At 36.9% G+C, this 25,548-nt stretch overlaps 1 protein-coding gene across 4 annotated transcripts in view; it reads left to right on the forward strand.

Annotated features, from left to right (window-relative positions):
• Cpeb4 (cytoplasmic polyadenylation element binding protein 4) overlaps positions 1-25,548 on the forward strand; it is a 65,532-nt gene that overhangs the window by 17,181 nt on the left and 22,803 nt on the right. For 2 of the 4 annotated variants that reach the window (NM_026252.4, NM_001290676.1), the window contains exons 2-3: positions 2,574-2,655; positions 21,541-21,591. In NM_026252.4, the coding sequence (NP_080528.2) occupies positions 2,574-2,655; positions 21,541-21,591 (133 nt within the window). The remainder of the gene's footprint in view (positions 1-2,573; positions 2,656-21,540; positions 21,592-25,548) is intronic. The other 2 variants (XM_006514793.2, NM_001290678.1) reach the window with 1 other exon arrangement.

Raw genomic sequence — 25,548 nt, forward strand, 5'->3', positions numbered from 1 at the left:
TTGAATAGGAAAACTGGCATTGTTTGTTCCATTCCTATGTGCTAGCCTTCCTAATGTATCTCTATCATTCTCCCTACTTCCTATTAGCACAAGATAGGATTGTTAAAAAATTAAATGTTAAAAATAGAAAAAAATCACCAAAGGAGAAAATTAAGAATGATAAACTTTGAATCCTCGTTAATAAAAAGCTAACTTGACAAAATATGTGCCTTTTGATCCCTTGAATTACCAGAGCATTGAGGAAACAAATGTTCTATAAATGTAGCTTATAGTAAGTCTAGTTGCTAGTATTAAAAATTGTGGGCAAAAATACCCATTTCAGTGAGGTTGGAAAGATGATGGTGCTGTACCACTGAGCTCTTAGACTTTGCATCTCATTATCAGAGATCTTTTGTGGCTCTCTTTCCTCCTAAATGGTATAGAATCTGGGAATCTGCCTCAGCACACTGCTCCTAAGTGTCAGTATCAATTGATCCAAGTTTATGTATTGGCATTTACTTGTGAGACTGTAATTACATCACAGTGAATTAAAAGAAGAATAGTATGATATAAAAAGGATTGAGGTAGGATTTTAATTTAAAATTACTGAAATTTACATTTTTCATTTAAGATTCTAGTTGGACATACTTTTTCAGTTAAAGTGAGTGGTTGTTAAATTTAGTAGATGTCTGTGTTCCAGGCAATATACATGGGGTCCAGGTAGCCATGGAATTGCTTACTACATTTTTTAGTAAAGTTTTAAGTAAGTTTACTAAGTCACTTACTAGTGTCCCATTAACAAACAGAAGCTTTCTTGACCTATTAGAAGTAGCTTTTATAAAAGAAGCTACACAAAACCACTGTTATATTTTGTATCTATATATGGAGGGGACAAGATAGGAAAGAGTGTTTCTGTTTCTCAGAAGTATAGTGCAAAGTGTCACAGAAGAAGAGGGGAGAATTGCCAGGTTAATCCGAAAATCATCTTAAGTGGAAGATATGCCCTGTTAGCCTAGAAGTTAGATATCAAAGGGGGAAAAAGTAATGTCCCAGCAAGTAAAAATAAAATCAAGAGCAAGGCAGAGCAGTCTAAGGTGCTGAGTTAAAAGAATTTTTTGGGGGGAGAGGGGCTGGCTTGTGTTGGTTGGTTGGTTTTGGTTTTAAACAAGCTGAAACTCTGAGTTAATAAGTAACTCAGAGCTATGTGGATTCTTAGCATCCATAAGGCCTGAGTTTACTACCAAGAAGAAAGCACAGAGACTAAGTGAAAAGTCTGAGTAACTGCAGAGAGGTGCAGAGCTTGTCAGGCTCCTGGGAAGTCCTCCTGAGACTCAGTGGCCTTTGACATTATCACCTCCTCTCTGAATTAAAACCTTCCCACTTCTCAAGCTGAGCTTCAGTTTTAGCCATTGCTACATAATTCCCTTCATCTGAGGAATACGAGCACAGTAGAGTGGTTGTCACTTTTCTTGTTCTCACTCCAGACTTGATTAAGGTGGGGAAGGCTCTACACTCTTTCTCTGCTTAACTTCAATGGCAGCAAAGTCTAGCCCAGCTTGGCAAGTAAATAGGCACTGAGGGGGATTTGGGGTTTCTTGTCCAGGTACTCAGTCTGATCATTGCCCTTTGTCCATCCAAAATAAGGCTAGGTTTATAAAGAGTAAATGCCTTTTTATGTTGGAGAGAGTAAGTGGACAAGCTTCATTCTTTTTGGGTTTTTTGTTTTTGTTGTGTTTTGTTTTTGCTTTTCAAGACAGGATTTCTCTGTTTAACCCTGGCTGTCCTGGAATTCACTCTGTAGACCAGGCTGGCCTCGAACTCCGAAACCCGCCTGCCTCTGCCTCCTGAGTGCTGGGATTAAAGTCATGCACCACCATACCCGGCACAGCTTCATTCTTAAAGCAAGCTCTGTCAAAGTGAGGAAAGCAGTATCTAGGGTCATTATTCTATCATAATTCATAGAGAGTGGAGGTCCTATCAAAATCACTATTTTTTATATGTACATGTATTTGTAGTGTAGTATATGCTCTGGTTATGGTAGGAGTGTGTGTATATATCTGTGTGTCCATCAGGTTTCTCCCCCCACCCCCCACCCATCACTCTCCTGCTTTGATTTTGAGACAGGGTCTCTCATTCACTTGACTGACTGAATCTAAGACTTATTCAGTTGGCTGCGCATTGTGTTTGAGGGACCTGCCAAATCGATAGAGAGCTACTGGAACAGTTTGAAAAAAGCTTACCCTAATATTAAGTGTGAGAGAAGATTAATTTTCTTTTACATTTATTCCTTTTCTTAAGGCGAAGGCTCATTTTAATGATTTAGGCTTTATTAATAAAAATGATGCTTTTGTTGAATTCTTGTCAGAAATAAAATCAGTCCCTAAAGAGCTCTGTGCATTTTTGAGGGTCTTGATGTTTTAGACGTGCTAGAGTATGTTCTGCTAAATGCAGCTTATTTTCCTCTTGTGTAGGTAAATATAGGGGAGGGGATTACTTGGAATGAGCCTCAACACAGAGCAGTGCTCTGCTGCTGTGCTATCTCCAAAACTTAAAATACTATTTTAAAGGTGGTCTGTGACTGTTTGTGTTCACAGGAACGCCCCAGGACGTTTGACATGCACTCACTGGAGAGCTCACTCATTGACATAATGAGAGCTGAAAATGATTCCATTAAAGGTAAGTTAAGAAATAGAACTATTCTATTTTAGTAATAGTTAAAAGTATATTATCTACATATTCTGGTAAGCAATATTATTACTATAAAGTCATTGTATCTAGTAAGTTGTATCAATTCTACACATAAACTTTTTGTTAAAAAGTCATATTTATTTGATGAGCATCTGCAGTAGAACCATTATGATACTAAGAGTACTGAATGAGTCCTCATTGCTAAGAGTAGGCACTTAACTCAGACCATACACATCACTGCTGTGTGACAGGCAAAAACCTCAGAAACCTAGAGGTTCTAAAATGTGACAGTAATTACATAACCAGGGAGAAATCACATGTAGTGACTTTTGGCTTAGTTTTACAACTTAAAAAATGCCCTACAATTTCTGATTAAAATCTTTTATAGTTATTTTTTTTCTATATATGATGATTTTAAAAATACTATTCCTGCTTATATTCTGGCCTCAAGTTTGTTAGTGACTATGTTACAGATTTTAACAAGTCTCACTAGGCCTTTTCTTCTTGCTAAGAGACTCACAGTCACTTGAAGCCTTAAAAGCTAAATACACAAGCATGGATGCCACCTCATACATGTAATATAGATTTATCATGTTCTTTTTTAATGTCTCAGATCATGCTACCATGTAGCCAGAGTGATAATTGTTCTCCAGAGTCCTAATGAAAACTACACAAAAGGAAACCTTTTCCTTGTCAGAATCTCAGTCTACTAGGAAGCGCTACACATAGAACTTTGCACTGAGGCAGGGTAGCCTGTTACAGTGGTGACTAATCAATCCATTTTCCCAGAGGTTAGTTAGCATGTCATATCACTGATACAGTAAAACCTTTAAGATTAAACTTATTTTTCCTTCAGAACTATTTGGGGTTTTAATTTTTTTTTTTAATTTTTGAAATAGTCATATCCCCCACCCTCACATACACACACATACACATTTCCCTCTTCAACTGCTTCCATATCCCCCATAAGGAATTTTTGTGTTTCCTGAAGATATGAGAAGTAATGTGTATACTCATCCATCTCATGAGGTCACTTAGAAATAAGGACGTTTTGGAGATGTTGAGGCATTTTTGAAGATCCTTACTGAATGCCTTGTGGAATTCTGGGTGCATGTTCCAAGATCATGTTCCATATGTGAAGAGACTCTTTAGAGTTTGCTGGGTTTAGTAGGACTGTAACTCAGCCTTTTCCACTTTCTCTTTTGTCATAAAAATGAGAATCTAAGGCCATTATTAGCACCAGAAAATTGTACTTTTTCAGAGTAGCTCAAAGAGGAACATGCCAATTTCCTGCTTTTGTACTCTATAAGAGGTTACCAGTTTGGGGATATAGAATAAAGGGTATATGAGGGTTTCTCTGTAGTGCTCTTTGTTACTTGTGAGCTTATTGTCATTGTAAAGATTAATTACAGGAAAGGTTTGTAAAGGATATTTAAAAAGTGTTTACTAGATTCTTATAGCAGGTTCTTGAGAACCTCCCTTGTACTAGATGCTGGGGAAAGTAGGTAGAACAGCAGTAGGTACAGTTTGTTAGGTTATGTTTCTGGGAAGCAAGTCTCTAATTAGGATTTAAATATAAAGAGTTTTGCACCCATTGTATAATTAACTGAAAGATTTCTTTAGTTTATCAGTTTTACCCAGGGTTTCTAAGGTTAATTTTTCTTTTTTAGTTTGATAGATTATTATTGTGTAAGCTTCACTTTTATTTTATGTTCTATATAAAACTTATTCTCACTAATATTTACTTAGGTCTCTTCAGCTGATTCTGTATGGAAAGTCAAAAGTTAACTGACAGAAAAAAAATCTGTGTAGATGGTCTAATGTGGGAACTTAAGGAGGCTGTGGAGCTGTAGCAAGGCGGAGTGGCAAGAACAGCTTTAGACTTAACTGTCCTTCCAGCTGTGCTGATGAGTGTGCGGTTTACATGGCAGCATGTGTCTGTCAAAGTTGACATATGACCTGGCTCTGGAAGATGCTTAAGAATTAATGTGGATTTTACTGTTATCTACTAAGTCTTTCATTGTGCTTTATCACATGAGAAAGCCAGGTTCAGTTCTTTTCAGTATTAAATGAACCTGGTGGCTGTCTTTTTGCCACTTTGTGGATTATTCTTTCTTCCACCCTTCTCCACTTTTTCCCCTCACCCTTTCAACCCCCTAACACTAGATAAGAGAGAAAAAAGGGTAGAAGGGAAAGGAAAGAGTTCCCTGAATAAAGTCAGGGTGTGGAAAGGGGGTGATGTTTATCATTAGAGTACTTCCTGCTGATCGGGAGCACGAGTTCCTTAGTGCAAGTTTGATCTTTGATGTCAGGATATCTCATTTCTTCTTGTTTCTTTTTTGCACACAACAACCAACAACATCCCTGCCCCCTTGGAGCCCTAGCTTTTATACACCCTCTGAAAAGTCCCCAAAAGTCCAAAAGTCACACAGTCACAGACACTATCTGCAGATGGCAAAACCACTACAAAGAGCACAAGCCAAATCCTAGAGCACAAGCTACAGACAGCTGCTGGGGACAGTCTGAAGCAGCACCGTATCCTATACCTGGGATTAAAAGGAAAACATAGTCTTATAATATTTCTGTGTTTTTTTAAAGAAACAAAACTCCAAAATTGTAACCACAAAACTTCACATTTTTTTTCTTTAAAAAAAAAACCAAGGAAGAATTCATAGATGGAGGCATGAGCCTAAAACACCAGTTCATAATTCTGCTTGGCTTTGAAAAGTCCTAACCCTTGTGTCAGTGCAGTCTTCACTAGCAAATGAGGCTCCATTCAGGGCACTGCTTCATCTCCTGCAGACTCCTCTTTGACCTTTCATACTGTGATGCTTAATTCTAATAGTGATTCTATCTTAAGATTTTGTTAAAAAGTGATCATTACCTTTACCTTAAAAACAATCCATTGTCCTCTAAGTCAGGCACTAAATCCTGCCAACCCATCTAAACAATAAATCATCCTCCTAGTGCTCCTTCCTCAGAAACAGGGCAGAAAGTCACCATTCATTCTGTGAGATCATCATACCTCTTAGAAAAATGTAGATTTTAACTTGAGAATAGTGTTAAAGATTTAATCATACACAGACATTTTGCATTTGGGCTAATTTTGCATTGAAATAATTCCATAGAACATGAATGACCTCATTTATTTATCTCTTATCTGTAGTTCCTCCTAGATATCTGTGTTTAAATCATAAAGCCTAAACTTTATGCGGACACTATAATGCGAGTCATTGTTGCTACATATACTAGTTTAAATGAGGGGAAAAAAGTTACAAAGGAGAACTTACATTTTTTGTTTAGGACAATATTTCCTTGGTATGGAGGGTTAAATTTTTTCATTTTTCCCATAAACAAATAAGATACTTGATATGTCTAGAGCTTCAAAGGTTGTGTTTGAATTTTCTTATGGATGTGTTGTTGATTCCAACTGGTTTCTTCAAAACTTTTAACAGATATTCAAAAGAACTTAGCTTTCTTTTGACCATGAATATCAGAGTTCTTTGTGGGGTTTTTGTTGTTGTTGTTGTTTTGGTTTTTTGGTTTTTTGGGTTTTTTTGAGACAGGGTTTCTCTGTATAGCCCTGGCTGTCCTGGAACTCACTCTGTAGACCAGGCTGGCCTCGAACTCAGAAATCTGCCTACCTTTGCCTCCCAAGTGCTGGGATTAAAGACGTGCACCACCACTGCCTGACCTTTGTGGTTTTAAAATAATGTTTAAGTACTGGTTTTTTTAAAAGAGCTTTTAAGTTCCTGTCATTTGCTCCATGGCAGGGGCTCAGCTGTTTGGGGAGGAAAAAAAAGTCCTCCATAGGCTTTATCTTTGTGTCATTGCTAAGGTCAGTTGGCAAGTCCTTATGTTATTTTTATCCTGGAAACTGTATTCCCTTCTCTATAACCAGTGGCAATGACAATCCACAGAAGCTTGTCCCCACAGACCAGTTTTGTTTTCTTTGTTCCACACCCAGACTCATATGCCAAGAGCCTGAGTCTGTGAGTTTTGATTTCCCCATGTGGCATCTTGAGCACGGCTATAATCCTGTTAGATTATCAGAAACAAGCGATGTTCTTCTATTTAGATGTCCAGGAGATTGTTTGGGGAAATACTGATATTTACTGTACTTTTTTCTTACCTATGACATTGGTACTTTTTACAAAAGGAGTAATAGGTCAGAGCCAAACCTGAACACAGCTGTTTTCAGCCTTCTGAAGCATAGGTGGATACATGAAGTAATCATAAAATGTGTTTCTCTTATGTGTATATAGTAAAAAAGACCCTTAACAAGCATGGAGCTTTCTGCCTCAGCATGTGCAAGGAATAAGCTGAAGTAGGAATAAAGTAGGAAGTAGTTTATGGAATGAATCAGATGCACTGGGTAAAGAGACAAAGTTAGTACTTAGAATATGTCAGCAATTCCATATCATATAGTATTGAATATTTTAAATCTAATATATAAAGGCAATTTAATATCCAATTTGCTTCATTTCATTAGAAAGCAAATTAAATAGCAAGATTACTGCAACAGCAAATGCAGTCCATAAGTCTTGCAACACTGCGGTTGTTCTTCAGTTATTAACTAAATTATGAGTCAATACCATATTTTTCCTTTGAATATAATGAAAATTAAGTCTTTTGTATTGTTTTAGAATAAATTTTGCTTTCAGTTTTGGGGAGGAATGAGACTCAACATACAATGATTAGCAATGATTTTTACGTGTGTGTCAGACATGTCAAATGCTAAATCTGCATGTAAGCAATAATGGTTATTTGCAGTGCCTGTTGTTTATGAAACCTCCCGTGCCTAAGGACTCTTTTAGAGATGTATGTGATGCATGTTTCTGCCTCACTTACTTCATAACTCATAAGGATTTATTTTAAGAACTGTGGACTTAACACAAGAATGTTCTGCATTTTAATTCCTGATTGCCAAAGGTGTTGTGACCTTCCACTGTAAACACTTTGGATGCTTTTCTACATCTTCATATATTAAATTTCAGGGTCTTTCCCTACTACAGTAGTTTTCATTACTGTACATTTTTCCCCTTAAACAAAAGATTAACTGCATGGGCAAGTGGTGATTCCATCTGTGCCTTTTCTTTGTTGCTGAGCAAAAGAACTTATAATAGTTTTAGAAGAAAATCATGAAACTCAGTTGAAGTTCAGTGCATAGTGCTTGTTTCATTAATTTCATATGAGTGGTGGTTAGGATAATTATGCAAATTCTTTATCTGTCATTCAAAGAAAATGAATTTAGTGCTACTTTTTTGAGAGAGATTAAATAATGACTGGCAAACCTTTCTTATATACAGTTCTCTTAATGTTTTTATGTTCCAAAAGGTAGTCACTTAGTTCTCTATTTTAGAGACCAGATAATGTATACTGCTATGCTGAGGCCTTCAACTTGATTTCATGTAGGTTCTGATTCTGAGAGAACTCTAGACTGAAAGCTGTTGAATGAGGACTACAGTTGGTCATTTATTTGTGTCATGTTTTATGAACCTGAAATAATTTGGCCATAAACAAAATTTTCAAAAATGAAAGGAGTTCCCATGAAAACAGGCTAGACTTTAACATAAATGTTTAATTTCCAGTCAGAAGTGTGTATGATGTGGGATGTGTGTGTGTGTGTGTGTGTGTGTGTGTGTGTGTGTGTGTGTGTGTGTGTGTGTAGTATTTTCCCTTTTCTATTTAAATGGTGGCCTCTGTCTATATGAAGGCAGATCACTGCAGCCTCACTCTACCAACCATTTAAAGGGTTAGACACTTTCCTTCAAGGGGCAGATAGCAGACAAGATACAAACTGCCATGAAGAAGAGCCAAAAAGAACAGGGCAAAACACAACTAGTTTATCTTGGATTCACAACCAAATTTTCCCTCTCAATTACATTACTATTTATGTTATCAAGTGTCTTTTGGAAAATTGGGGAAATCTTAAACATTACATGTATTTGAGTACAGACTCAGCCAAGCAGCTTCCCTGCTTATGGGACAAACCTTCTGAGAACACTGGTTTCTTCTTGTCCCCTTTGGATGATACCAAGTAGCTCAAAGCAGCTGAGCAGGGAGTGGTCGTGGTTTCCAAAGTAGAAAATTGCCCTACTTCTAAAAGTCTCCTGAGGAATGGAGTGAGAGACATAGCAAAGAGTATAATTTCAACTGAACTACAATTAACTTCGTGTGCGGGTGGTTTGAAATGAAGGGTGTTTCCTCCCCTGCACTTTCCCTTTCCTAGCTGGGGACGTGGAACCTCCTGAATAGCCTTCTCTTGGATTGATAGTGCCTAGGACTGGACCTTGGCTCTGTATGGAGGCAACAGCACTCATTGTGAGGAAGAAGAGGTCGGTGGGTTACCTGGAGTCACTGCTGGGGTGGGTCCTGCTGAACTCTGAGCAGCTGCTAGTTTTCAAGGTTACTTCTGAGCAGGATTTATTGGATACTTCAGTCACTGGGTCAACAGAGGTAGACTGTGAACTTGCTGGTTTACCCTTTCAGATTTGGAGGTTTCTATCTTTAAAAAGGAGGGGAGGAGAGACTAGGGAATGGCCTAGGTGAGAGGGAAATGTGATGTTGAACATTGATTTGCTAGTAGAATTGAATTGACATCATCCCCATTGTGCTTCTGAACTGAACCAGTTACACAGAGCACACACATCATGTTTACCTTCAGAGCCACTGTGTCCTGCTTGCATACACAAGCTGAAAGTAGTGATCCTCTTTCCTCTGCCATACATCTGTGATAGAATATTTGATACTTCTTTTCATTCTAAAAATTATATAAGCAGTTGTCACAAAGCAGGAATTTATCTTATGTTATCTATGATGTGAGGTCAAAATTGCCTAAGCAGTTCCATATCTTCTTTTTGAACATTGAGCACAAAGAATCCTATTTTGAGTCTGCAAAAATTGGGTGGTCATAGTCACCTTAGAACGGTGCCACAACTCTGACTTTATCTGGATGGCAGGTGAGGGTAAGGAGGGCCAGGGCAGAGGAGTAATACTAAACTATTTATGTTATTAGAAGGTTAATGATCATAAGCATTTTCAAAAGTTACCGCAGAACACTGTTATTTTTCAGCCTCACTAAGGCTCCCATATCCTCTAGCTGTTGTGACTTAATTTTGTTTAACATACAGTGGGGCAGTGGCAGGGGTGTGTGTGTGTGTGGAAACTGATAAAGGTACAAACCAAATTTGGTAGACACTTTTGAGATAACAAGCACTAGTAAAGTAACACGTTGCAAATAATTTAGTGTTTTTACACTGCCACCTTAAGTATTGGATGTAGCTTAAATAAGCATGGGTTATACCAGACAGACAAAAAATAGTACTATTCTCCTTTTACAAGTGAAAGCGGAGTGATATTTTAGCAAGTTTTCAGATATTGTTAGCAGTTTGTCAGTGATAAATATTAAACACTTCTGCTCTATAAACAAGAAAAGGGGTTCAAAATTATACAGCCCCGTGCTGCTGCCGTTTCCTGCCCGTATTAATGCATGCACTATATACTTTTTGATGATGTCATTTATTTTTCTAGTTTTTTTCTTCTCAGAAGTTTCTATGAAACTTTTATATGGAGGCATTCTTGCTAGTGCATTTCCTGAGAGCTATTAAACAATCCCATATGAACGTACCCATTTAATAAATACTTTGTTGTCTTTATTGAGTGGTCCTTAGGCCTTCCTTGATCATGGTGTATAGCCCCACCTATGGTATTGGAGGATTTTGGCAAAGGGAACCAGGTTGCTTGGTTCATACCTGTCATAAAAACATCCAAGATTCCTTTAACTTAGCTACAGCAAGGAAAGAACAGTCCAAAGTGTGAAGAAATTACTTCCTGGGAAGGGAGAAATGGCTCAGTGGGTAAGAGCCCTTGTCACAGAAGCATGAGGACCTGAGTTCAGATCTGAACCCCTGTAAAAAGTAGTCATGTGCCCACTCATTAACCATGGCAGTGTAGCTCCAGGTTCAATAAGAGTTCTGTCTCTGAGGAGTAAGGCAGGAGAAGGATAGAACCGGACACCTGATGTCCTCCTCTGGCCTCTGTGTAAGCACCATCTGCACATACACTACACTAATGTGCACACTGTGCACTCATACACATGCATGAGATTTTTAAAATGTTCCTGATCTGCTTGGAATACTTACCTAAATATTGTGTACAGTTAATTCTTTATCAGCTGTTTATGCCTGACTTATATTTCTTTTTTACTTCATGGTGCCCATGTACTCAATACCAAAACTTAGAAGGGAAGAAAATGGCAACAAAACCCAGTGAATTGTTCCTGTTTGGCAGTACAGTTTGAATAAACTTAACTAGTTTTACATTATTTACTACTCTGAGAAAGACATGAGGATGGCAATGTTGCCTCCTGAGCTTCAGTATTCTAACTGGCTGTTCTACACTAGTGTACCCAACTCTAAAAGCCAGGTTTTGTTTTATTCTGAGTTGCCTGGAAGCAGCCCAGTTGGACTCTGAAGGAAAGGTAGTTCTAGAATCTTTCTGGAGCCCTGGGGGGAACATGCCAGTGTTATACATCAAAAAAGAGGAGTCAACTAATTAGAAGACCTCCTTTTTAGTGCCTGAGAAATTAGCAATAGAGTGTAAATCTTTGTTCTAAAGAATAGTCCTGACTAATAGAAACTATAAATAACTCAAAAATCTAAAAATATCTACTAGCTATAAAATTATGAATAATAAATGTCTGGCATGATTGAGTAAATAGACATGTGTAAGTCAGCTGATCTCACCCTGATGACCAGAAGCTGTTCACTTAGTGGTTCTCAACCTTCCTGGTGCTGTGACCTTTTAATACACTTCCTCATGTTGTGGTAACTTCCCAGCCATAAAATTATTTTGTTGCTACTTCCTAACTGTAATTTTGGTACTGTTATAAATCATAATGTGAATATCTGATATGCAATCCCTAAAGGGGTTGTGACCCTAGGTTGGGAACCAGTGGTCTAGAGGCAAAATCTTCACATAACTGATTTAACCCTAACAAGTTTTGGATTATATTCTTTCTGCAAGCTACTCAATACTAAACATTGTCAAGTCTACTAATGTAATATACAGATGGCTGATGATAATTTAAAGATTGATAAGTTCTACCCTTTCATTTATAAGTGAGGGAAATAAGATCTAGAGGAAAGCTATCAACACAAGGCCACATCACTGGTAATCAGAGAGCTAGGTCTGAACACAATGCCAAATGTGTTTCTTAATTATTTCTTAATATTTCAGGAAGTTTATTATAGGCTAACACAGGGGTTCTCAACCATTGCAAACACATAATTCTAATGGTGTTGGGAACTAAATACTGCTCAGAAGTGTTCCAGAGCATTAGAGTCCATGATGGTGGCAGGAGCAGCTAAGAGCTCATATCTCAAACAACAAGCAGGTGGTAGAAAGTACAGTGGGAGTGGCACAGGCTATTAAACCCTGCAGCCCAGTCCCACTGACATACCTCCTCTAACAAGGCCACAGCCTTGTTAACAAGGTCTTCTCAGCCTCCTTAAACAGCTCTGCCAGCTGGAGACCAAACATTCAAATGTCTAAGCCTATGGGAACATTTTCATGTAACTCACCACACTTTGCATATGCATGATTGTTTTCCAAAGTGTGTGGATACTGACATAATGCAGTTAAAATGCATTTATAGGTGTTACTGAGTTCTTACTGATACTTACTAAGGTTTTAGTTGTTTTGTTTTTATGTCCTGGTTGAGGTAGAGCTAGGTGTCTTTGTTATGTAGTGAAGCCACTATGAAATATTTTCCTTGTAATAGGTCTTAATATTTGTTAAAGATTATAAGATAGTTCTAGAGAACTTCTCTAATTGTTCTGCTTTATGCTTCTGCTGTTAGGATGTTCCCTAGGACCCCAAAGAACATAGTACTATAAAGGAAGAAGAAATAGAAGATGAGGAAAGGAGAATGGAAATGTATAAGTCACTTACCTTATATTGTCATCTCCAGCAAATAGCATTTTGGAGCTTCATTTCTATATTTGAAGCGTTATTTGTCATTTGAGACAATTCTAGAAGAATGGGGACAACTCTGATATGATGAGACATAGCCACGTGGCTTAGACGTCTCCTATGTTTGGCTCCTGCCTCTATTCCAGCTCCCAAGATTGTTCATATGCTGTGAGATCCCTTCCACTATGTGTTTCTGCTTTGAAGTTACGTGGTCACTATCTGTGGACAGTAGTGTTGATGTGTGTGTGTATGTCCAAGTGGGAGGATTCTGCTGGCACCATCTCTTTTTAATTCTCTGCTCTTTGGAGAATTGTCTCCAACCTAAATCCTTACAGAACTTTTTCTCTGAATTTTGTGATCTCTAGTTTATAATTAAAAACAGATAAAGCCCAGAAAGGTAAAACAACTTTACAAAGGTAAAGTTACTCAGTTTCCCAGTAAGGGGGAGAGGATCACTGAAAGGAGCATTGCCTCGTGCCTCATATTCAGTGGCTCAAGCATTTGTAGTGTAGCTGGAAAGAAGGAAACAAGCATAAGATGTAAGCAGTGTGGCTTTACATGCGTCCATGGAATAGGCATTAATGTTTCTTAGCTTCAGTTTAGGAATTCAATTTAAAATATGTATTATCATGATTCACGGTAATCTTCTATAGAAGGTGTGGTCCTCACACTGTCTGACTCCTTGTTACAGAATGGATACTGGTGTTCTAGCCACTGATTCTGATGCCTCAGGGCTGTCCTGGAGCCTATGTGGCCTGTTCCCTAGGTGACTCAGACCCACTGCTTCCCCTTCCCTTACTTGATGGTCTGTTTTTCTACTTTTCTTGCCATTAGTTACACCTTCCCCTCCTTTTTTTTTTTTTTTAACCAGCTATGGCTTCTTTAATTGGACAAAACAACCATGCCTGTTTTTTTTTTATTTAAACTTTTGTCATTAATCACTGGTATCATAACATCCTCTTAAGGCAAGCTACCCTGTTGCTGTGTCCTCTCACTGCAGCATCCAGAGTCAAGAAGGCTTCTGGTGAGGATAAAAATAGCCTTCCTGCTTGCTGGTTTGTTGTTAGCTTTCCTGGCAGTCGGAAATCTTTTGAATTCCTTAATTAGGTCAGCTCCTTGGTAGCTTCTCTGCAGACATTCCCTTATGCTTGGAACTCTTAGTTGCTTTAGACCTTGCAACTTTACAGCTGCCTTGAATTAGTTGGGTAGTCTTTCATTCTGTAAAAATATATTACATTGGCTTTTACAATCTTGCTTTCCACTGTCCTATTACAATTTAAAATTGGAATTTGAGGTTTTGGTACAAAAAGAAGGTGCCCTTTGTTTATATTAATACTCGGAACCTAAGTGAGTTTTGAGGTTTCCCTTTCCTGAAATCTTTCTGCTGCTGTGCTAGTTATGGTAAAAGTTGGGTGCTTGAGTTTTGCTTTCTCTTTTTTTCTCAGAAAAGACATACACCCCTGTTTGCAACCAAAGATACTAGTAAACATCTAATTCCCTGAAGCCAAAAGATTCCCTGGATTATTTTTGCCTTCTCCAAAATTCCAGTTTAGTACTTACTAGACAAAAGAAGCTGCCTGGCGTCCTTTCTTGTGAAGGTGGAAAATCATTGCTTATCTTTGCTTGTTGTTGGAACCGGGAAAGGAATTGCTGTTAATTGCTGAACTACTACTACACACTAGGGGTAGAGGGGTCTTATCACTCTACAGAGCTTATTTTAGGACTCTCTCACAATGCCTATAAATGGAAATAGGGATCTCTGTGTCCCTAATATTCAGCAATATGAAATAAATTACAAGACTGTGATTTTATCCTTTTTCCTGTATCTTCTAAGGCAAGAGACATCACCACCTGCGCCCCCCGCCACCACATTCATCCAGCAGCTAATTACTGAGTACTTTTCTGTGCCTGGGTTCTGGAATCTAAGAGTTTAAGTCTGTTTTCAAAGAGTTTGCTTCCATGGAGGAAGAGATAGCAAGTCTGACAGTTAGTTTTGATTGACAACACAACTAGAATCACTATGAAGAGAGGCTCAATGAGCCTCAATTTGGCCTGTGCAGGATTGTTACTTGAGTTAACTGAAATAGGAAGACTATATCCTGAATGATAACATTTTAATGGGCTGGGCCTTGAACCGAGTGAATAGGAGAGAATTAACTGAGCATTAGGAAGCCTGCTCTAGCTGCTCTTGACTATGGATGTACTTCAGGTTCTTGCTGCCTCGATTTCCCCACAATGATGGGTTGTAATTTAGAATTATGAGCAAAATAAAACCTTTCTTCCCTAAGTTCCTGCCTGGGGTATTTTATCGCAGCAACAGGAAATGAAGCTAAGACAATATGTATGAGACAATATGTAACCTTGTATGAGAAGTGCTACCATACAGAGTGAACCAGAGCATGGGTGCCATGAAATTGGGAAGACTTCCATAGGAAATAAGGCCAACGAGGAGCTGCCTATAGCAGCAGGGTAAGAGATGGTAGAGGGAATGGAGGTGGAGCTTGGGTGGTGAGACAATGGGACTCAGAGAGAGGAGGGCATTCCACAGGGGAAGTGGCCAGAAATAGAGGTGATGAGTTAGCAGGTCTGGATGTCTGGTGGATTTTGTAAGGGTAGGGAAATGGCTCTGTGAACAGATAGGAAAGAGCACAAGTGTAAGGATTTTTCCTGGCTCTCACATTAATGGCCACATCCATCTTAACTCTATGTATAAAATGTTTTAAATGGGTCTTTAGAAGGAGCAATAATCTATAGCTGGTATCAGTGCCAGTTCTTCCTTTGTGATTTTACATAGAAATGCTATAAACAGTTGGTTCTAGGACAGGTAGGTCATGAGACCAAGTAAGGTTATGGACTTTGATTGTTAAGCAGTTTTCTTATCATAAGGTACAGAGCATAGTAAGTACATTGCATTAGGTCATACTGACATTAGTTCAGCATTTGTGTAAATACAAAGTTGGTATCATAACCAGTGAATTTATAATGAGCCTTTAGCCTTTGCTATATGTTATCCAGGTATCCATAGCACCATCTTTCTACAAGTATCAGGTAGTGTTGATTAAAAACAAAATTATGTAAAGGCCATTTGTTACCTTGTGATAATCAGAATTTGTGATAGTATAGCTTTGACTTAGATGTGAACTAAATAAAATTATCACTCTCAGAGTTTTTCTTGAACAACTACTACAATGTATGTTCATATACAAACATATATGCATATGTGTATATGTATGGAAGTTAGGAAATTTTAGTGTGAGTCACTGAAACCCTTCTCCTTTTCTTTTGGAGTATCTAGGTTATTTAGCTTGAGCCAATTAAAAGAATAACTTAGAATGTCATGTTAATTGGGATTGTATAGAACCAACACAATACGTAGGATTGTATAGTTATGTTCTACACAGCAAAGCTGTTATTTCTTATAGAATTTGACTTGTACCATGTTACAAATTGACTATGAAGAATAGGTCATAGCATGATATCCAGTGGCACTGTAGAAATCTTGATAGTTTTCATTGTTTGTGTTTGAAGTATATGCTTTTATTATATCATTTCCTGATGAATCATCTGCAGTGATAATATCTGGGCTTCTCCTTGGAAAATAAGTTCTAATTATGAACATAACCTGTATATTTATTACTAATAAAATAGAGCACTGCCTCTTATCTCCTTGGACTTGCTTAGTCCTAAAAGAATATGATAGTACATACTGTTGTACTCTTCTTACTAGCTATTAATTCTATTTGCTAAACAGTGGTTCTTTCCAACTAGCAGATGCCCAGCATGGAACTGTCAAGTTGGTACACAGACCTTTTCTAGCTGTAGAATTTGGTAATGTTTCCCAGAGTCATACTGTATCGGTTGCCTATATTTGGCTAGGTTGAATAGTGTCTACAAATATAGCCTCTGGCTTCTGTATGAGATGTGCTAGGCTCTGGCTCCAAATGCCATAGCTGTCTCCAGAGACACATTGCATCTCTGGTGATAGTGTCCTTTAAGAGAAGGAGTGCTGATCAGGTAGAGGGTGTTCTGGGTTTTGGTTTGGTTTGGTTTGGTTTTATGTCTACAACACAATCAATAGCAAAAGCCTTCGGGATTGAATTTTAGCCATCAAATATGTTCATTTGCTTAATGTCCTAATGTCATCCTTTTTCCTTCAGGAACTAAATAAATGTACAAACATATTTATATATAGACAAGTTATCAAAAAATGAACCCAGCAAGACCGCAGGCGCTCTCCAAAAAGAAACTGAAAAGAGCTTACACTAGTAGCTTGACAGCCCAAAAGCTCTAGAACAAAAAGAAGCAAATACACCCAAGAGGAGTAGATTGCAGGAAATAACCAAACTCAAGGCTGAAATCAACCAGATAGAAACAAAAAGAACTATACAAAGAATCAACAAAACCAAGAGCTGGTTCTTTGAGAAAAATCAACAAGATAGATAAACCTTTAGCCAGACTAAGCAGAGGGCACAAAGACAGTATCCAAATTAATAAAATCAGTAATGAAAAGGGAGACATAACAACGAGATATATCTTAAAATGATTATTTTGTTTCTTGAATATTAACAGTTGAAAATATTTAAATCATGTTCTACAAACATCATGGAAATATTATTGATAAATTTTCTCACTTTGCTTGAAATTCACATTTTCATAATGTTTAACTTCAAAGAGTTTTTGCTATCTTGAAATTTTTAAAATATACTTTAATGATAAAATAATTTCTCTCCTAGAAACACTGATAATCTTTTTTAAGTAAACTGATTGTTAGAAAATGTACACAGATATAAAACACGTTTTAAATACTTTGTCACTGTGTCAGATGGTATCATATAAGGGCTTTTGAATATATTTCTTTTTTAAGATTTATTTATTATTATATCTTAAGTACACTGTAGCTGTCTTCAGACTCACAAGAATAGGGCATCAGATTTCTTTACAGATGGTTGTGAGCCACCATGTGGTTGCTGGGATTTGAACTTAGGACCATCAGAAGAGCAGTCAGTGCTCTTAATCACTGAGCCATCTCTCCAGCTCTTGAATATATTTCTTAATGATTCATTTTTAATATTTTATGCTCTTTTACTATGCTTAACTCCCCAAGAATATTTTATATGTTTTGTAACAATTTAGTATTCAACATTAGATATAGGATCCTCAGTTATAGATAGTATTAAATATTCATTAATGATATTTTTAGGGTATGAAAGGATATAAATATAAAAGTTGGACAAAAATTTTATGTATTATTTGATTCTCAAAATACTCAATATTATTAATATGTTATATATATATATATAAAATGTATTTAAATAATAAAAAATTGTAGATAAAAAGACCACAGGTACTGGATTATATTTATGTTCACCTATCCCAATTATTTTTTATTTTATCCTTTATTCATTATGAAATACTTATGTTTTAAGTTCAGTGCAATGAACTCTTTGTTTCTGGTGCCCAGACAGGAAATGGAGAGGTTTGGTTTTTTAAAAATGTTTTAGTTCAAAAGAGCATTTATTATATAAAAGAGATGAGAGAATTTATCCACTAGCTGAAATGGTTACATAAGACTGGCTACTGCTATGACTGGGATTTAGAGAGCTAATATAAAAAGAGGTTTCCGTTTTGGGAAAAGTGTCTTGAAAAAAAGACAGCCCTGAAAATGTTTGGAAAAGCTCCTCAAAAAGCTTGTCTCCTTAACAAAATCCAACACAGAGGTGTTTCTAACAGGTTAGCTAGTAACTGCCATACTCAGAAGTATTCAAAATAGCCTTTAGTAGTTCCATACTACTGTACCAAACTGTAATGTTATACTAAAAGAAATGAGCTGTTGAGCTCTAGAATATAGATAGAAGATATAGATATAGAAGAACCATAAATCCACAGTAAATGAAGGAAGCCAGTCTGATAAGGCTTGGTTCGCTGGTTTCAGCCAATTGATATTCTAGTAAAGGGAAAGCTATAAAACTAGCAAAAAAGATCTGAAGTTTAGGTGATAGGACAGAATGAATAGGCAGAACAGAGAAATCTTAGGATAGTGAAACTACTGTGATTCAGTATCAATAGGTGTATGTGGTTGCATATTGTTATACATTTCTCTGAACAGTAAGAATGAAAGTAATGTGATCTGTGATTTTTTTTTTTGGTATTAATAAAATGCTTATTTAGATTCATCACTTAAAACAAATGTACGACTCTGGAACTAACTTTTGCTATGAATTAAAAAAAAAAAAAAGAACTGTTTAGATAGGAAGATAGGTACCAAGACACATTAACATGATAGCCAGTCTTTGGCTAGGAGCATGCAATGAATCCCACTGTGGATCTATGGGATGGGCGAGTCAGGATCTTAGTCACTGAATAGGAAAGGGAAGACAATGAGCAGTATTGGCATCCAGAGGGCAAAGAAGACAGAAGGCACAAAAAGACACTAGGGGTAGCTTGTAGAAGGTTCAGGTCCTCCATAGTATGATGGCACTTTAGGAGAATTTCCAGAGAAGGAGAGATAGTACCCATAATTATGAATGACTTTTTAGATTTGTTATATATTTATTATAGAAAGAATTTACAGAATTGGAAAATACTGTGAAACTTTTTTTAAAAAAATCTTTTAATGTCACTGCTGATTCTTTAAAAGTAGAGGGAGAATTCTTGATTGTTTTAGTAGGATATCACATGCATAGTATATGGGCCTCTCAGGATCAAAGCAGATGCTCTCCTAGCAGTAAACCTTATCAGAAGGCAAGTTAAAGCTGTTAAAGGCTCACAGGCAGTGTTCCAGCTGGGACTATGCTGACAGTGGCAAAAAGTGTCATGTTGTATCTTGGGTGCAAAGTAGAAGGCTAAGGAGCAGATCAGCTGTGAAATGTCACTCACCTAAAAGTAGGCACATACCTGAGCTGAGCCAAATTTTTGTGTCTGTGAAGTCAAAATATTTCTCTGTCCTCCAAAAATACCCAGAAGACATGTTTCTGGTAAATTTGAACTTTGTTCAACTGGGCCAGGCAGTATGGTAATCTGTCACTTGGATTCCCATTGTTGTTTGTAGCCTTTCTTAGCCCAAAATAAGAGACGTTCTGGTTCATGTGGAACAACCCCAGCTTTGACTACAGTGTCAGCTCCAAAGAAATTAGAGCATGTCCTCAGAATTACAAAGACAACTCTTCTCAGCTCTTAATTTTAATCAATATAAATGCTTTTATTTATGTGTTGTCTTCTTAGTTCATATTTTTAAAAAATGTTTGATGATGAAAGAAAGTGGTTTTAATAGCTCCTGTTAACTCATTTCCTTAGAGGATTACATAGCAACAAAATCTAGACATGTTTCATTAAAGAAAACAGGTGAGGTTTAATGGTTCATGTCATGCTCCTGTTTCACGCATCTCAGATCTTTTTTTTTTAAGTATGTTGTGACAGGAGTAGAATCCAAGCTGTAGTTAAATCAGCTCCAGTAGCATTTACCAGAGTTGAGTACTTGATCTGCACATCAACAGTAAAGAAACAAAACAATATTTAGTCAGAAATTGAAGTATCAAAATCAGGTTTCACTTTTTCCTTAGCTCCATTTCTCCACTCATTCCCTAAATAGCAACAAGCTTAAATCATAATGAGAGCAGCTAATTTTATCTTGGAAAGCCCCTTTATTTGATTTTAAATTGGTTGCAAAGTTTAACCAGTTGTGGTGTTGGATATAGGTTAGTTACAGATTCTTCTCTTTTTGTGACATGGGGCATTTCTGTGAGTTCCTTTCCAAGGCAAGAGTCTCACATTGAAACTTCCTTCTGAAGACTTGTTTGTCCATGGTGTTGGAGTGGTGGGACCACATTAGCTCTGGTTCCCAGAGTGTTCTCTGAATTGAGTAGAGACTTGCTGGCAGTTAGAGAAGGCTTGGCAGAGTCTCTGCCTCTTCTCTGCTTTTCCACAGCCCATAAGCCTCACTGCTCCGTGAGGCCAGAGCTCAGTGCTATTTCCTAAAGGGACCTTTGTACTTCAGAGTCAATTAGATATTGGCAGCTACTCCTGATCATTGTAGAGAGTTAGCAGCCAGGTTTTTCAGCCTTTGCTGAACATGCTGAGGGCTCTCCACCATTTTTTTGAAGATTGGTAAAAATGGGTACATGGGGTATGGAGGCTTAAAAACGTTGCCACAACAATATTTATTTTGTAACTTATTGTGTACACAATGGGTATTCAGTGAGGATTTGTGGTCTAGATAGCTCACTTTACATATAGAGGTACTTCAAAAAACAAAAATACAGTTTCTTAACGGCACAGAAATTCCCTGGCCTTCCCTGCCCGGGCGAGAAGTTCTTCCAGCACCTTGAGAGCTTTCACAGCTCTGTTTTGGGAATAGCTTGAATAGTGATTTTAGTTTCAAAATTTATGAACCATTTCAAACTTGGAAGTTAAGTGAATATTCACTTTGCATGGCCCAAAACCCAAATTCAAAGCCTCCTACACGCCTTTACCTGTGAAAGCCTTTTTCCTAAGGAAAAAGCCACATAGGAAAATTTGTGGTTAAGTGCATCCTTTAAAAAAAGTAACAACCAACACAAAATGAAAAATATTTCATACTTACAGGGCATACATATGGTGTAGAGGAGCATATTTTGGGTGGTGATTTGGAAACAACAATGACCTTACTACTTAGCTAGTTCTTATGTTTGAGTAACTAAATTTGAGAGACACTTTATCACCTTCAGACTTCCCCTTTGGTACATCGATGCTTGGCACATCCTCTGATTAGCTATGTTCCTTAGAACAACAAATTCATGTCCCATAATGGAGATTTGTAAATATTTTGCATATTAGAAGCCACCAACTCCGCTCTGTTATTGAATAAGTTTAAACTATCTATGAAAAAAAAATTAGTAACAAACGGCCTTCTTTTACCTTCAGGTCGTCTAAACTATTCATACCCAGGATCCGATAGTTCTCTGCTTATTAATGGTAAGTGATAATTGATTTACCTTAGTGAAGTGCACAGACCTGAAATGAGTATTAGGCTAAGAAAATATAGTATTTGTGCTTCAACAAGTGCAAAAGTGGCACTCATTTGCTCTGCAGTGACATTTATTGATTGCTGTTACTCACCTATTTTAACAATAACTTTTGTCCCTCAAAATTGTGATAGAAACTTTTCTCTAAAAATATTGTGAGCCACTTGATTCTCCATTCTGAAATTAATGAAGAGAGTGAGTGTAAATCCCATGACAGCCCACCATCATCAAATACTAGTTAGCTTCTGTAGAGCAAATGAAAAGAGAAGGTAACCAGAAACTTAGAACCTGAAAGAGGCAGCCCAAGAAACACAGTATTTTATGTTCCAAAGAGAAGGTCATGTATTATTTACCATCAAGGAGAGCATGAAGAAAGATGTATTAGCCTTTGTAGTTCTTCCATAGTCTCCTTCCCTGACCCAAACACTAGTAATGTGCCCACAAATCCTGTTTATGTGTGCATGCCAGAAAAAAGCTAAAGGTCACAGGGAAGGCAACTACTCACAGAATTAAAGAACTTTAAAGTGCATAGATATTTTTGGTATCACAGTTTAGAATAAATAGATAGAATATAGAAATCTTTTTTTCTTTTTATTTGCTAATTGTGTGTGTGTGTGTGTGTGTGTGTGTGTGTGTGTGTGTGTGTGTGTGTGTGTAGTTAAGATTTATTATGTGTATTTGTCTGGATATATGTCTCATGTGTGTGGGTTCCTGTGGAAGCTAGAAAAGGCATTGGATTCTTTGGAGCTGAAGTTATAGGCTGTTGTGAGCTGCTGTGTAGGTTCTGGGAACTGAACTCAGGTCCTCTGAAAGAGCAGGAATCACCCTTAACCACTGAGCCATAGTTCCAGTTCCTGAGGTTTTTTTCCCCCAAATTTCTGATAATTCAAATCTCTGTTAATATCTCTGTCCAAGAATTATTTTTGCTGTATTCTCATCATTCATCAAGCAAACAGAAACAACAAAAAATACCTTGTCTGATTCACATGGTAACGAGTGGTTGAAAATAATTATTATAATTGGATCTCCTTTTGGTTACTACTTGAAAATGGTAACCTATGTAGAATATAGGTTTCTTAGCCACCCCCAAAAAATCAGCAAGAGAACAGATGAGTGAGAGGTGCCAAGCCCCACAACATTTCTGGAAGCTATGTAGTGCATTAAAACTTCACTCTTTGATCAAAGTCAGGTCTCCTTATGCTCAGTGCCAGAAATTTATCATCATTGTTACTGTCATCAAGATTTTCATCATCATCTATAAAATAATGCTACTGTACTATTCTAGCAGGAACAATAATAATATACTCATAATATAATATAGCAGGCACAAAAGTATCTACATTAAAACCTACCAACCTACCACCTAATGGTGATGGCGTAAGGAGGACATCCCGTCGTCCACAGAGCAAGGTTTACCTTTTCCTATAAACTAGATCCAGACTCAAGTCCAAGTACTGGAAATTACAGTGAGTTGAGATTTGGGATATGACTGAATGATCCCAGGCAAAATATTCATCTTTTATTTGTGTTACTTCATGAAGTTGTTTAGTTGGATCAGTTGCCTCTGGGATTCATCTTTGTGAAGTGTGAAAAACTCTCTAGTAGCTTTTCCTTAAAGATCAACACATTTAAATTTTAAAAATTCTTTTGTTATACCTTTCTTTTTTCTATTAATATTTATTTTTTATGAATAGTTAATTTTCAGTGACTCTTATTTGGCAAAAGGGAAAATAATAAGGATAAGCTTTTCCCCCAAGTATTTATGTTTTGAAATTGTATTGGTTCATAGACAATAGAGGGAGCCTAGATACTTCCTTTTCATTGCTTTTTTTTTTTTTTTTTTTTTTTTTTTTTCCTATGACAGTTGAAGCATCTATAAATTTCTTTATTTCTTTTTTTTTTTCCATTTTTTATTAGGTATTTCGCTCATTTACATTTGCAATGCTATACCAAAAGTCCCCCATAGCCACCCACCCCCTCTCCCCTACCCACCCACTCCCCTTTTATGGCCCTGGCGTTCCCCTGTACTGGGGCATATAAAGTTTGCGTGTCCAATGGGCCTCTCTTTCCAGTGATGGCCGACTAGGCCATCTTTTGATGCATATGCAGCTAGAGTCAAGAGCTCCGGGGTACTGGTTAGTTCATTGCTTTTTATATAGAGCTTTTATTTATTATAAAAGTATACTGACTGGGGTTAGTATCATCTCAAACTGAAAGATATAAAGATGAAAAAATATATATTTATATACAAACAAACAAACAAACAAACTCTGGCTCCTTAAGCCAGACCCAAGCATGTGAGGTCATGATTGCCAGGGTCTCAGGTATAGTATCCAGGTTCAGAGGGCCCAACAAACGAGGATTGGTCAAATGTGACCTAGTGTTAGTTTTCAGTAGGAAACCAGTAGGACCAGATGCTGATCTCTTCATTTGTAGCGAAGAATGAAACCTATGGTTAGACCAGATAGCAGAACTGCCAGACTCATTCATTCTCCAGTATTAAAGTCAAATATACTAGAAGATTGTTTAAGTGGGGCCAGGAGAGATAATTCATATAGTTAAAATATAAAGTAAAATATTTTTAAAAGCGGCTTAAATCAGAGGCTTTTAGAAAAGGACAGTGAGACTCCAGCACATTGATTTAGGTGTAGGCGTTGGCTATTCCTTCAGCCATGTTTATGAAACACTCTTGTGAATAACACTCTTAGGTTAGGTTTTGGATGGATTTATTTTGGAAATCTGACATGTGGAAGTAAATGTGCTTAATGAAGAAAAATTCAGAATTACAGAAACCTCCCTTCTCGCAGGGTTGAAGATTAAATAAATATAGTTAAATCACTTATCATCATACCAAACACATATGAAGTCAAACTAAAATCATTCATTTTTAAGCTAAGAATAATAACACTAAAATTTTACAAAAGGGAGCAACAACAACAAGGGATTTAAAATGAGTCTATAAACTCAGCCTGGGGTAAACACGAGTTTTTGGTTTTTTGTTTGTTTGTTTGCTATTGAGATAAATAACACAAAACACTACTTTTTTTGAACATCACTGTTTTAATAACATGAACTACAAGTACAAACCATTGTACAAGTATACTTTCTACTACACAGAGATGGAATAACATGCATGTGTTTTTACCAGAATCTATATCACCAAGTACTTTTACCACAGTCAGTACCAATGACTTTCCAGAGATTATATCCATCCTATGTAAATTTTATCATGAATAAAAAAAGCTTACAACTTTTTTCAAATAATGCAGATTTATATTTATGTTACTATTCCTGTTCGAGATGCCTTAGAAAACTGTTACATAATATAAAATTAGCTTAGCTTACAGTTTTGAATGGGTAGTACTCTCTCACATTGATCAAGTCTCCCTTATACTGTCATTGCAGGCACAGTATACTTACTTGGGATCAAAATGTTATGTATGTCAATAGCCCTCATACTGTGTAGGAAAGCAAATAACAATTTTCTGAAAAGTTCAAAGTATTATAAAAGCTACTGGTTAGGCAGAAATGCATGAAAACCCATTTACAGAACAAAACAGCAACAAAAGATGGTAATGTCTTTTAAGTACTAAAGAAGAACAAGCTTACAAATATTAGAACTGTCTGTCTTTCCTGCCTCTAAAAGATTTGCCACATCAAGTGAGAGTAACATCAATCACTAAAGAAAAAGAAAACTGCTCTGGTGCCCAGCATTCAGCAGCTTCCATAGCATTTCTCACGATTCTTGGCCATTTCAGTTAGGAGTTGTCTTATAACAGATAAAATAAAACAAAAGCAGCATTACATTTTAGGGAAATATGAAAAAATACTCTTAATTTCATAAAATATTTGAAAGTAACTCTTTTCATAAATAAATAAAACGGTGTTTTTAAATTTTAATCTTGCT

The sequence above is a fragment of the Mus musculus genome, chromosome 11 (assembly GCF_000001635.26).
Source record: "Mus musculus strain C57BL/6J chromosome 11, GRCm38.p6 C57BL/6J".
NCBI classification, from domain to species: domain Eukaryota; kingdom Metazoa; phylum Chordata; class Mammalia; order Rodentia; family Muridae; genus Mus; species Mus musculus.